Below are 13,781 nucleotides of genomic sequence, written 5' to 3' on the forward strand. Positions count from 1 at the left end.
CATGTACTTGAATTTGAAATATTAGTTTAAAGGTTTTAAGGTGCCCCCGAGGCGAAGGAGCAAAAACATCAAAGATAAGCTGGGTTAAAGCTTCAGATCAGTGCCCACAGGTATACGTTTAAACCTAGTGTTATGACATATTCTAAGTTTTCTTATTTTCTTATGAAGAATTTAGGTCTAAAGGGGCAGGGCCCCTTAGGGCCTAGGGCGCAAATCCACTTACTTTTTGCAGGATTTGTATCCATTCTCTGAAGAGTGGTCAAAGTAATAGCTGATACTGCAGCTCTGCACGCATCTCCCATCCTCCATGAAGTAGCCCTCTGTGCAGTTAATGCACCCATCAGCTCCTGCTCCTTAAAAGCAAGACAAACACAGGAAATGAGAAAACAGTTTGATGAAATGGCATCAATCCGCTATCATTTTAAGATTAACAATTTACTATTCATGCTTTTTCTTAATTTCCTTGGGAAAAAAGGCCTTCCCAGTTAAAATGGAACCTCTTGTCAAAAACATCGGCTCTCTTTTGAAAGGAGATATCACAGGGCTGTGTCAAGTATCTCCACAAGGACGGGATGCTGGTGATTGCTTGACTTTCAGTGAGAATACATGCACAGTTATCTAAGAGAAAAACACTTCTCCAGCGTTACTTTAAAAGTATCAAGTGGGTCGTATGAGTGACAGCTACAACCAGAAAGAAAAGCAAAACCAGAACCGGGGGAAGGGACAACTAGGGAAGGTACCAGCACACGTGGCGCAGAAGCGGTGGCAGGGCTGGCAGTTCTGGCCATTGAAGTATCGTCCATCTTCACAGGAGACAGAACACCGGGATCCCTGCAGGCTGGAAGAAGTAAAAAGGGAGCTTGAAAACAGACTGTTGTGATCATGCCAAAGCGTAATGATTCCCCAAACTCCGTATGTAACAGATGCAGTTTCCCTCAGAGGCCAGTGGATCTGGCAAAGCTTCAAAGCAGGGGAAATAGCCCGTGTGCCCTCTTTCTTTCCCCCTCCCAAAGCTTATAATGCTTCTCTGTGCCTTCAGTGATGTCTGTAGCATACACATGTGCTGCTAGGCTTTCGGGACATTCTCCTTAATTTGTTAGACTAACGGGCACACTCCTGCTTTGCGCCACATCTTAAGACCCAGAGCTTTTAAAAAGTATTTGATTGACAAAACAATCACACCAACAATATGCTCAACAATTTAATATCCAGACTTACTACATAATAAAGAGTTATTTCATGATTACAAATGCAATTCAAACACATTGTAAAATGAATTATGACTGAATAAAAGTGTACAACCATCCTGTCCAACCCAAAGCTCAAACTCTCTGGAGTAGCCGTTCTGATTTTAAAGGTTTCTGATTTTAGTCTTCTGTGGGTCCTCATCAAAGTAAGGTTTAAAATACTTTTGCTTCTGTTTCTTGATTTATTCATTTTAAACACTCTAATGAAAAATTTATCAAAACTATCTAACTGTACTGCTATTTCCCCAGTCATCTTGACTTTTCTTCTATTATTATTTAGTGTTTCTGGGAGTAATCTACATTATATTAAATAATCTATTTAAATTTCTTTTTATCCTGCAATATGAGAGAGTATCTAATGAGTTGTCAGAATGTCAAATGAGAAATGCATATTTTTCTCTCCTTTCTATCATATTTTTCATAGTCTATAGGCTGATTCTTAAAATTGAAAATGAATACAAAAAATTTACTATATTTGTCTGGGCATGGTGCTTATACCTGTAATCCCAGCACTTTGGGAGGCCACGGTGGGCAGATCGCTTGAGGCCAGGAGTTTGAGACCAGCCTGGGGAACACAGTCATGCCCCATCTCTACAAAGGCTAAAAAAAAAAAAAAAAAAAAAAAAAAAAAAAAAAAAAACCAGGCATGATGGTGCCTGCCTATAGTCCCAGCTACTCAGAAGGCTGAGGCCAGAGGATCACTTGAACGAACTATGATCAAGCCACTGCACTCTAGCTTGGGTGACAGAGCAAGACTGTCTTAAAAAAAATTACAATATTTAACATAAAAATATTACGAAATAGTGTGATTGGAAATGTAGTGAGAAAATGTAATGCTGTGTTACCACATCAATGAAACTAGAAGATAAGCATCTAAACAGGGGCAAATGGTTTCTTACTGTCTTAACCTCTTTGTATTGCTCCAGTTGATATGACTGCTTTGTATGTGGATAATGCTAATTAAAAAAAAATTAAAATCTATTTTTCTCTATGCTCTTAAAAAAATTTGGAAAGTACAAAAACAACGTTGAAGAAAAGAGAATCCTGAATAGTCTCCGTTAGCATTTTAATTTATTTCCTTCCTGGATTTTGTGCATTGAAATATTTTTTCCCTGTTTGTTCTTCGCCACTATTTAAAAACTTACAAGTCTCTTGAGGCAAAATGGTCAACCCTAGAATCCCTTAGAAAAATGCAAGGGGCCTCAAGGAGACTAAGGGCATCTAACTAAAAGTGGATTTTATTCACAGATCTCCTCACTGGCCAGAGAGAGCATGCCGTCATTTAAAAAGCCAAAATAAAACCTTTCTGTAGCACTAGAAAAAAGGATACTGCCTTAAATGGATCCATTTAAGAGGTATAAGGAGAACCAAAACACTTATCAAAGTTAAAAAGTTGCCTGTTTTTTCTAATACAGGACAGCACTTCCTTGTGAGGTTGGCATCTGTTCAGCAGGACACAGAGGCTGCACTGTGTGGAGAAGGAACGAGCTAAGGAGAATGTGTAACAGACGGCAGTCACCAACCCTGAAGCTTTCTGCCGCAACCAAAATACAGGTACTTCGAGGCTAACGCACCTGGTATTCTGAACACCTCTGTTCTCTCCATGATAAACTGGCGAGGTTAGACCTGTGCTCTCCAGCATAATCTGGCACACGTGGCTACTGATCCCTTGAAAAGTGGCTAATAAGGCTAAGGAACAGAATTTTAAATTTTATTTAATTTTAACTAAGACTAGATGTGAAAAATTGGCACTCGATTCCACTATTGGCAAAAATTTGAGTAAGTTTGGAGCAACTTGGCTATATACAATTTTCTATTTCAACTATAAAACCTAACTAAAGATCAAATATTTCTCATAAAAACAGTTTTGTCTGAATTTAGATGTTTTAAGAGTGAAATACATATATTTTGAAGACAGTACAACAATGAAAAAGAATGAAAAACATCTGATAAGTTTTTTATATTGTTGAAATATTTTAGATCTATTAGGGGAATTAAATATTTTATTAAACTCCATTTCCCCTGTATCTTTTTACTTCTCTTAACGTGGTTACTGGCATATTTAAAATTATATGTATGGTTCTTATGTTTCTGTTGGCATGCACTGGTTTAACATTCCCTAGAAAATGTTCCCTAAGAAATAATTTAAATCATCTTTTATTTCTCATGAACCAATTATGTGCTAGAATAGGTATTTTATAAATGCTATCACAGTTAACCTTTATCATAATCCAGCAAAACAGGGATTATCGTCATTTTATGGAGGAGAAAATGAAGGCTCAGATTAGTTGAATCACATAGCTAATAAGTAGCAGAGGAAGATGTGAGGCCACATCTACTTTCTTTCTCTCTTTCTTTCTTTTTTTTTTTTTTTTGAGACGGAGTTTCGCTCTTGTTACCCAGGCTGGAGTGCAATGGCGCGATCTCGGCTCACTGCAACCTCCGCCTTCTGGGTTCAAGCCTCAGCCTCCCGAGTAGCTGGGACTACAGGTGTGCGCCACCATGCCCAGCTAATTTTTGTATTTTTAGTAGAGATGGGGCTTCACCATGTTGACCAGGATGGTCTCGATCTCTTGACCTTGTGATTCCCCTGCATCGACCTCCCAAAGTGCTGGGATTACAGGCTTGAGCCACCACTCCCTGCCTACTTTCTTTTTATTATACTGCTTTACTCCTTCTCCAAGGAGAATTAGGTGGGTAATTCTTTCTCAGTACTGAAGTCTGAGATGAAAATTGCCAAGCAAGTGAATACTGAATGCATTTATGGGGGTGGGGAAGAAATAAAGCCATAGATAATTAAAATCTATGGAAATAAAGATACGATCAATACTTAAAAGAAATCCAGTGCAGCAGCAGAGTTCTAATTCTATATATAGCCACAGTCCAACTCCTCACTTCATGTAGAATGGTATGACTTTCCCTACTGAGATCAAGAGGCTACCTAGTTAATCTGAGTTGTACATTGTTCTCTTAGACAGTTGACTACTGAACTTTAGGAATGAGCAAGTCATCCACTCAAAGGAAAACATCTCCTGGTGTTAAATCTACGTGCATACCATAGCATAATGGAACCAAGCCTGAGATACTTAAGAGAATGATTGGGTATTTAGAGAGAAATAATAAGAGAATAATTTCCAACCATCCAAGGAATGAATCAGGGGGATTAAATATAATTCATTGGTATTACCTGCACAGTAATCCTTGACTGGCATAGTGCAGGTTAAAAAGCACAAAGACTGCCTCTCAAATGGCCATTTTTATTGACTTATATCTGAGCCATCTTTTCTAAAGAGAATTTATTTGGTTTATAACCCTTCTTTAGCCAACACAGCATCCCATTTTTCACATATAATAGTAGAGATAATGCAAACAGCAATCAAGTGCTTGAATGACAGTCAAACCAAGGGTAGATCATCAGAATGCTATTTATTAACAGTTTTTCACTTTATTTACATTGAGAAGCTCTTTGGGCTGTGTTACTTGGCAAAATCCTTCACTCTCTTACCTTAACCCATCCCTACATTCTGTACAGTTATGGAATTCGGTACATGTCTTGCAGTTTTCACTGCACTTCCGGCAAACATTTTTCTCTGTTAAAAAAAAGAGAGAAAGTTATAAATCATTCAACTGGTCAAGTAGATTCCATAAAAGCATCAGAGATGTTCTAATGCTTGCTAATGTATGCTATAGTACCCATGGCCTTGAGTAGAAAATTGCAGGAAGAGCCCCAGAATCGCTATTTATTATCATTTCTAAGCAAACCAAGTACAGACAGGAACTGGAACACTGGAAAACACCTGAGACTTCTCTGCCATTTTGCAGACAAGAGAATGATGCCCTAGCTAATTCTTAGTTGAATAGTTTATAGGCCTTTTTTTCCTTCTTCTTCCCAGTCTCTTTCCCCAGCATGGTTTCCTAACTTCCAGCAATGCAAATCCCACTCATGAAGCTGGGACAGCATCACTATATAAGGACTGAAAGGCAACGCCTGAGGTGGAGGAATGGGAATTTATAGGGAATGTATACCCCCATGCTCATAGCTTTCAGGACTACTCAGTTGAGCTGAACTAGAGAAGGGAATCTACCTTTATGACTGCAAGGTAAGGACTGCTTATTTCTTAACATTGTTTATTTTAAACATTTAGTGTCTTGCACTTTATAGCAAGACACTAAAATAACTATGTTATAATTTAAATAATATCTATATCCTGGAGAATAGAAATGTAACATTTGTACAAATATACTGTGAATATAACTTTCCTAGTTAATACCAGGTCTATATTGAAAAAAAATTGGCAAATTTATCATTGTTTTGTGGAGGAAAATAGTGACTTGGCATATTAAGGAAGGCCTTCTACCTTTGACAAAATTTTGCTTAAGTCTTGGTACCTGCTGTGATATGCAGGTGGATTATATCCACGTGAATGTGTAGAACTGAATGAAACTTTCTTCATGGGCTTCCATCTGCTTTTTAAATGTTCACGTTCTTCAGGGTTCCATAGAGAAACACAGCTTAGTGGATCCCTGCAATAACTTGCTGGATCAAGTCTGAGCCTCTGAGCATGAAATACGAAGCCCTTGCAATCTTAACAATAGCTGTCACATGGTCTCCCTCACTGTCTCATGGAGAATACTGCACATGCATAGAATCTTAACTCAGATGACCTAGATTTGCATTCTGCTTTTAGCACCTCCAGTGGGCAAGTTCAGGGTCTCTGTTGTCTTGCTCATTCAATGGAGATTACCTACCTTTCCAGTTGTCTTGAGAAGTTAAATAAAATTAAATATTCAGGAGAACAATATGAACTATTAAGCACTGTAAATGTGTTGGCAGTAATTATTACTAGCCATGATCATATGTGACCATGTACATAAATCGACTCATTAGAGGAGAAAACTATAACATAAGGCAATTACATAGAGATACGCAAACCACTTGTATCAACACTTCATGGTAGCTGAAGTCATAGTTTGAACACCTTAATTATCCACCTTCTAGGCTCTGAAAACAACTGACTCTCAATTACCTTGGTTCCGTCATATAACATTCTAGAATAAAATTTCTTTTCCAAGGCTCAGCCTTCTTGATAGAATTTTGACTTTTTTTCTCCACCAGGAATACTGCATAGTTTTGTGGATTCTTTATGCCCCCTGCTCTCTTCCGGTGTCTCCTTTCTCCCTCAAGGCAAAGTTCATGTTCTAAATTTTGGGGCAAGCAAGAACCATAGCGGAGTCCCCACCCACTGCCCTAAAGGGTAAGCTGAGAGACCTTCTCTGCCTCACAGAGAAGTGCACTTTGAAACCAGAGAGAATTTCACTTAAGAAGCAAGAGTATTCACTTAGATTTCTTGTCTGAATTTATGTTAAACAACTCTTGTTCCTTTAAACTTGAGTTTTCTTTTTCTTCCCCCTTGGGTTGTACAGAAACATGAAATTTCAGTGCCATTATATACCATGGTATGATTTCCTTGTTAAGAGAATTATCCAGAGCTCAGAAATAAAGTAAAAGATAACTGCAGTCCTGTTCAGAAGCACACTAGAGCACTGTCTAGTAGGCTTACCTTAAGACTATTTAATTCTCTAGGGGAATATACCTTCGTCTGTTTCCTAACGATGGCTGATGAGGGCCCAAACTCTGCGTTAACGCACGGATGTTGTTAGGTAAAGTTGCAAGTTACTTCTATTCATTAGAACAAAAAAAAATACTCCCCCAAATTCTACATGCATTGCCATGTAGAAAATTACTGGATTATTTCATTTTGTTTCCAACTGTGCTTTCCTGGTGGCCTGCCGTACCTGATCACCTTCCAGCCCTGTTTGTCACCTTGCAAGTTCCCTCATGAGTGTGTTAAGCAAGTCTTTGACAAATGTTCATTCCCATCTTAAAAAAAAGTCATATTTTTTGAACTTTTTAAAAAGTATATTTTGATATCATCCAGGCCTGGTCTCTATTTGGTGAGTGTGCAGAAAAGGGGCTTGAATGTTGTCCTTCACAAATCTGCTTGTAAGGTTGGCCCATGGCTGGCACACCTGGGAACCTGCATTTTGGTAGGGTTCCCACTCCCCTGAAAAGAGTGGCTCACTTTGTCTAAACTGTTTGTATAAACAATATGGTTTATGGTGAACACCTATATTCCTTTGAAGAGTCAGGTCTGACCAGCTCCCAGTGACAACCCTGGGCCCTGAGTCTCTAATGAGGTTCCCTGGTAGACAATATTTCATGCATGTTGTCACAAATTATTGCAAGGGGAACTGAGCACGTCCTGTGTGGCTGAACTTTGTTCCATATGGCTTTTCCCTTTGATGATTTTTTTGCTGTAATATCTCTTATCTGAGTTTGTGAGCACGACTATATCCTGAGCCTTGTAAATATTCCCAGCAAATCACTGAATCTGGGGGTAGTGTTCAGAATACTCTGACAGAGTTACAGGCATTTTAACATAAAGCTTCTAAAGGGTTCTCTTAACATAAATGAGCTAGATCCTGTTTGTTATGAAGCACAAGTCCAGATTTCACAAAGAGGACTATCCCTTCCGAGGTCACTCAAATGAAAACTCCACATTTCTTCGCTAAAACCCAAATATTTGAAGTGAACTTACTGGTGTCCTGATATGACCCATCAGGGCAGTGAGTAACACAGCTGTTGATTTCTTCATTCAGAAAGTATCCATATTTGCAGGACAGGCACTGGTCACCATGGCTCCCAAAGCAGGACTCACAGTTGGGGGCACACTTCCTGCAGCGCTTCTTGTCGGCATGGTAGTGGCCAGGGGGGCAGCTGGAGACACAGATCCTGCATTGTAAAGCAATAAGAAAGAGGGCAGCATCACGAGCAAACCAGTCCTCAGCATTCTCTTGGAGGTGCTGAGCAAATGGCTGAGCTCAGCCTCTGACTCACTCTTAAACCAGGATGCCAACACCACATCCATTTTGTTTGTTAAATTTCTTCCGGCACAGGGTGCTGAAATAGCAATGCAGTTACCTAATACCAGGTCCACCAAAGACTTGTCAAACCATTTCCTGGTTTGCACCTAGTTCTTAAAAAGGGATGATGATTACAAAGAGGAAGGTTATGGTGGTGAATCAGAGCAAAAGTATGTGGGAACCACCACTTTATTCAAAAAGGTCCCTTTAATAATGTGTGACTTCTATTTTTGTGTGTTTTCATATGGATCCTGTATGTGTATGTTTGAGTAGTGGTTGTAGGCTGTTGTCTAAACTAACATAAATTTATGTTGTGTATGAGAACACTCAAAAACTTCCTTATTTGCCCATAACGGAAGGACAGAGCTTTATCCATTCAGCAAATATTTACTGTGTACCAACTATAAATGTCAGGCATTTTGCTAAGTGCAGGAGATACCAGAAACTGTGAGATAGCCAAAGTCCTCCTTTCTCTTAAAGAATTTAAATTCCAGCCGACTTAACATGTCTGGGTCTGTCTGTGGGACTGGAATATGGAGGAACCATGGGCAGCTCCACTTAGTGAGTTTCTTCCTACAGGAGGAGGGTGGGGCGGGGCTGTGGGAGTCTAGGCAAGGGCAGGAGGAACTCTGATTGGCTGGCGCAGTTAGGATTCCTTGGCCCCGCCCAAGGAAACACATCTGCACAGCTCAAGCAGACACCAGGGGCTCAGAAGCAGAGTCTACCTCAGTATCCAGGGCAGAAGAGTGAGATCAAGCAGGACCAACCCCTTTGCCACACTGATGGCCTAGGTGCTGGGGAATGTGGAAAAGCATCAGTTTCGCCTGTGCACTGGCATCTTCATGAAGCCATGGCATCAAATATCAGCGGGGTGGAAAGGACACAAAACTTGTGTGAGAGGGGAGGAACACGTTCGGGAGATCTATTGTCATCATGACAATAGGGTTAATAACAATTGTATACTTCAAAATTGTCACCAGAGTAGTGTCTAAGTGTTCTGGCCACAAAAAAAAGTATGTGAGCTAATGCACATGTTAAATAGCTTGATTTAGTTGTTCCAAAATGTGCATATATAAACATCATGTTGTGCATTATAAATATAGGCATTTTTTACTTGTCAATAAAAAGAAAAGAAAAAAAAAAAGGTTTGGAGGGGCACGTGCTTAGCTGCTCCCCACACATTCCTCCAAATGTGAGAGAAGTCATTCGCAGTTTCACAACGTCCATGCACATTTTGTGTTTTGTAACTCAACATAGTTTTCACCATTCTGAATGACACAGGGAGGCAGTCGGCCTGCACAGCAGCCTCTTTTGTATGCTTAGTTCTGGTGGGAGAATAGTGGAAGATGCCAGCAGCCTGCATGTACCCAATGGGATTATTAGCCATGCAGGAACTCCTAAGATGCCTGGGACATGCTGTGGGGATGTGACTTGGCCCCTCTCTTACCTGGTATTGTTTTTCAGCTTGTAGTAGTAGTGCAAACAGTCACTGCAGTGGTCTGGTCCTGGCCCGTCACAGCCAACCTCACTGCACTCAGGGTCGCAGGGACCTTTCCAAAAGATATTAGAACAATATTTAGAAAGATAATTTTAGAGCAGGTCAGCTTTACCTCGAATTTGGTCTAAAATAAGACTTTTTTTTTTTTTTTTTTTTCTCATGCAGCAAGTTTAAGACAGAGGAAGAACGGTCAATGTGGCTTTAGGTCCCGAGATGAACTCTTGATTTTTTTTTTGACGTTTGATTCTTAGGCAACCTCAATTGCCTAGGTATAAAGAATGTAAATCCTAGTCATGGCCTGGTCTTTAAAGCACATATGGCTGCCTTGTGGGAGAGAAACATTTCAGAATTCACATGAACTGTAGCAACTGGAAAAAACCAACTGCAATTAAGTGTGTGTAATAATAAAAATACTGGATTTGTAGAAAAGTGAGAGGTTGTTGGCAAAAAAGAAAAAAGAGTAATTATTTAATGCCTGGACCAAATGACCATCTCATTTAAGGTCATTAAAGCTACTGAATACCTCTGGAATACCGTGGCCGGAAAGAATCATCATTATGGCACCTGGCGCAAGATTATCAGCTTCCAGTCTCAGACACATCCTTTGTGTAGGATACAGTTTTAAATCTATTATCTGAAATAATAGCTTTTATTTCAGATAATAGATTTAAAACTGTATCCTACACAAAGGCCAATGGGCAATTAAACAAAAGAAAATGACATATAAATTTAAAAAATGCAAGCAAGCTTAAAGGATTCCAAACCTGGGATGAAAGTTCCCAATCTCTCTTACTACATTTTCTTTGGTACAGAACTGGAGAGAATACACAGTAAGAAAAAAAAAAATGCCAGAAAGATGGAGCTATTTTGTGATTGATGAAAAACTTTCTAATGATATGGGCTAGTTATAGAAGTTTTTATTTCTCTTCTTTGTTTTCCATATTCTGCAATATTTGGTCTCATAATCTGCAAACTCTTTCCCACTGAAAATTCCTATTTTAACTAGCAATAAATATATTGAGTGAAATGTACAAATAGTAAGTCAAGGGTAGTAGAAATGTTTTGAACTCTACTTATTTTAATCAAAAGGACTTACTGTTATACCTTAGTTTCCTTGAGTCAATATGGGATTATGTTTCATAATTAATGAATCACAGAAACATAAAATGTTAGAACTGGGGTGGAATAATAGAGAAAAATCGACAGTCAAATACCCTAGTTTTACTGATGAGGAAACTGAGTTTCCCAGAATTCCAGTGGCTTGCCCAGTATCACATGGTGAGGAGAGGGGATCAACGTAGGTCCTGACACCTAGGTAAAAGCTTCCTGCTTAGAGGTAGCAAATCACGTACTAGGGGTGACTTCTCCATCTGAATGGAAATAAGTCATTTCAAAATGCTGCAGCCTTGAATATACTTCTGATTAACTGCAAGTGTCATCTGACAACCTGCTTATTTCTATTTTCCCCACAGCTTCAAATTGATCTGTAAATTCCATAGCTACTGCAACTTGGGACACTTTAGCCATCTGCCATCGTGCACCAGAAGAGTGGTGTCTCTGCTGCCTATGGACTGAAGTTCAGCCAGCTGTGATCTCATAGTCCCTGGGATCTAATGAAGTGGTACGGGGATCTGGTTATGGTAATGCCATCTGTGCCTCTAATCCGGCAGACTTCTAAATGAAGGTGAAAAAATCACAGCTCCAAAGGAAAGGAGTCATGGGTGGCCCTAAATTTTCACCAGATGACTTCTAGAATTAAAAAAAAAAAACCCAAACATTTATTGCTGATATTTGCCAAAAATGCTCTGTATGGCAAGTTCAGATACTTCACTGATTCTTTTATCATGGTAAACTGTCCCAGATGCAGTTGAGCATTGTAGGTTGCAGGATAATCATGAAATCATTGTCTTGGTTCTCTCATAGTGCCAATGTTGATGTTTTCGAGATCTAATCAGAAACACTACAAGATGTATAACTTCTGAATCTCAACATCCCAAAATTTGAATGGGAAACATTACCAAAATATGAATAAAGAGTAACAGCTTACTATTACACTCTGTTTTTTGGATATACTTTCTCCTATCAGAGAAGACAAAACGGTTTGCTAGTTAAAATATAAATAGTAATGCTATAGGCTCAAAGCAAAACATCACAAACTCAAACAATATAGCTCTGATTAGCTCAATTGGTCTCCATTTCAAGCGTGTTTGATTCTAGGATGCTATCTATTTAGAATAAAAGTAACTACATACAATATTCACTCTGTTCGGGCTGGGCACCGTGGCTTATGCCTGTAATCCCAGCATTTTGGGAGGCTGAGGCGGGTGGATCACTTGAGGTCAGGAGTTTGAGATCAGCCTGGCCAACGTGGTAAAACCCCATCTCTACTAAAAATACAAAAATTAGCAGGACGTGGTGGCGCACACCTGTAATCTCAGCTGCTCGGGAAGCTGAGGCATGAGAACTGCTTGAACCCAGGAGGTGGAGGTTGCAGTGAGCTGACATGGTGCCACTGCACTCCAGCCTGGGTGACAGCAAGACTCCGTCTCAAAAAAACAAAACAAAACAAAAAAACAACTCTGTTCAGGTGGTTAATGAAGTACTTTTATTTTTAGTATTTAGAGGAAAATCTCAACTGAAAAAAAAAAAATAATTCTCATCTAATGATACATTAAACTTGTATTTGTAAATAGGTTTTTTTTTTTTGAGACAGAGTCTTGCTCTGCTGTCCAGGCTGGAGTGAAGTGGTGCTATCCTGGCTCACTACAACTTCCGCCTCCTGGGTTCAAGTGACTCAGCCTCTGCAGTAGCTGGGATTACAGGCGCATGCCACCATGCCCAACTAAATCTTTTTTTGGTTGAGGTTTCACCATGTTTCCTAGGCTGGTCTCAAACTCCTGAGCTCAGACAATCTGCCCACCTCAGCTTCCCAAAGTGCTGGGATTACAGGCATGAGCCACGAGCCACTGTACCTGGCCTATACTTCGTTCTTCATTAGGAGCAGCTTTGTCCATTATGTGTTACATGTCACACCTCAGAAGGACCGAATGCTCCTAGGAATGTTAGCTAGTGCAACAAGACAGTAATCAGAAATAACGATGAGAAGGACTATAAAACCAATTTGCAGATGATAAGGCTGTAGTACCCAAACCATCTGAGAAAACCCTATAAGTTAATGAGAGAGTTAAGCAAAGTGGCCATATATAAAATAAATACAACCAACAGATTTCCTACGCACCAGCATATACTAGTTAGAAATCATGAAATATTTTCCACTATAAGAGCAACAAGACCCAAAATACTTAGGTGTAACACTAACAAGAAGAAAACTACATAAAATTAAAATATTTCAGTAACATAGGACATGATCTATGTTTTAAATGGAAAGATTGTATGTTGTAAAAACAATTCTTCCCAAGAGATTGCATATAAATTCAAATTAAATTGCAATGAGACTTTTAAAGGGAGACTTAAAAATCATGCTAAAATTCATCTGGAAGAATAATAGGGCAATAATTGCTATGGAAATGGGAAGCAGATGTTCTACAAATATAAAAATACATCATGAAATGAAAATAAAACAGTGTGGGTGGTATTGGTCAGAGAATTATTAGATTGATGAATCAGAAAAGCTAGAACCAGAAAAAATGTTGGGATAAGAACTTAATATATTGTTATAAAGGAAGCATCCTAAACTGCTAAAAAAAAGAAGGGATAGTTACTTAGTCAATGATTTTAGTCTGTTTGGAAAATAAAGACAGAGCTTCAACTGACACTATATGTCATAAACCAAAATGAGTTCCAGATGAATTAATGGCCAAATGTAAAAAAATAAGAAATTGCCAAACAAATATGCAGCAGACATTAAAGGATAAAACTTCAGCAAAAAATCAGTGTTACATCTGAGATCGTAAACCCCAGCCTCTGCAAGTTTTTTTTTCTGTCAAAACAACACAAAGCAAAACAAAACTTACATTCTCAGTGATAAGTGAGAATGTTTTCAGCAAATATGAAACAATGTGAGAGACAATAACATGCAGAGTGTTCACAAGTAGATAAGAGGATTACTGCATCTTGAACAGAAAAATGGGTAAAAGACAGTTGTATTTAAT

At 39.0% G+C, this 13,781-nt stretch overlaps 2 protein-coding genes across 19 annotated transcripts in view; one reads left to right on the forward strand and one right to left on the reverse strand.

Moving 5' to 3' along the window:
- Positions 1-13,781, forward strand: part of RFK (riboflavin kinase) — a 224,068-nt gene that overhangs the window by 198,208 nt on the left and 12,079 nt on the right. For 10 of the 14 annotated variants that reach the window (XR_012516535.1, XR_012516524.1, XR_012516521.1 and 7 more), the window contains 4 exons: positions 2,663-2,801; positions 5,141-5,347; positions 6,364-6,502; positions 11,142-12,254. The gene's annotated coding sequence lies outside the window, so the exon portion shown is untranslated. Of the gene's footprint in view, positions 1-2,662; positions 2,802-5,140; positions 5,348-6,363; positions 6,503-6,831; positions 7,877-11,141; positions 12,255-13,781 lie in introns of those variants that run through there. The other 4 variants (XR_012516519.1, XR_012516522.1, XR_012516523.1 and 1 more) reach the window with 4 other exon arrangements.
- Positions 1-13,781, reverse strand: part of PCSK5 (proprotein convertase subtilisin/kexin type 5) — a 467,438-nt gene that overhangs the window by 162,713 nt on the left and 290,944 nt on the right. For all 5 annotated transcript variants that reach the window (XM_074394654.1, XM_074394653.1, XM_074394655.1 and 2 more), the window contains 5 exons: positions 9,619-9,721; positions 7,847-8,040; positions 4,753-4,837; positions 741-838; positions 224-353 (listed from right to left, as the gene is read on the reverse strand). In XM_074394654.1, the coding sequence (XP_074250755.1) occupies positions 224-353; positions 741-838; positions 4,753-4,837; positions 7,847-8,040; positions 9,619-9,721 (610 nt within the window). The remainder of the gene's footprint in view (positions 1-223; positions 354-740; positions 839-4,752; positions 4,838-7,846; positions 8,041-9,618; positions 9,722-13,781) is intronic.

Source organism: Saimiri boliviensis, chromosome 2 (genome assembly GCF_048565385.1).
Source record: "Saimiri boliviensis isolate mSaiBol1 chromosome 2, mSaiBol1.pri, whole genome shotgun sequence".
NCBI lineage: Eukaryota > Metazoa > Chordata > Mammalia > Primates > Cebidae > Saimiri > Saimiri boliviensis.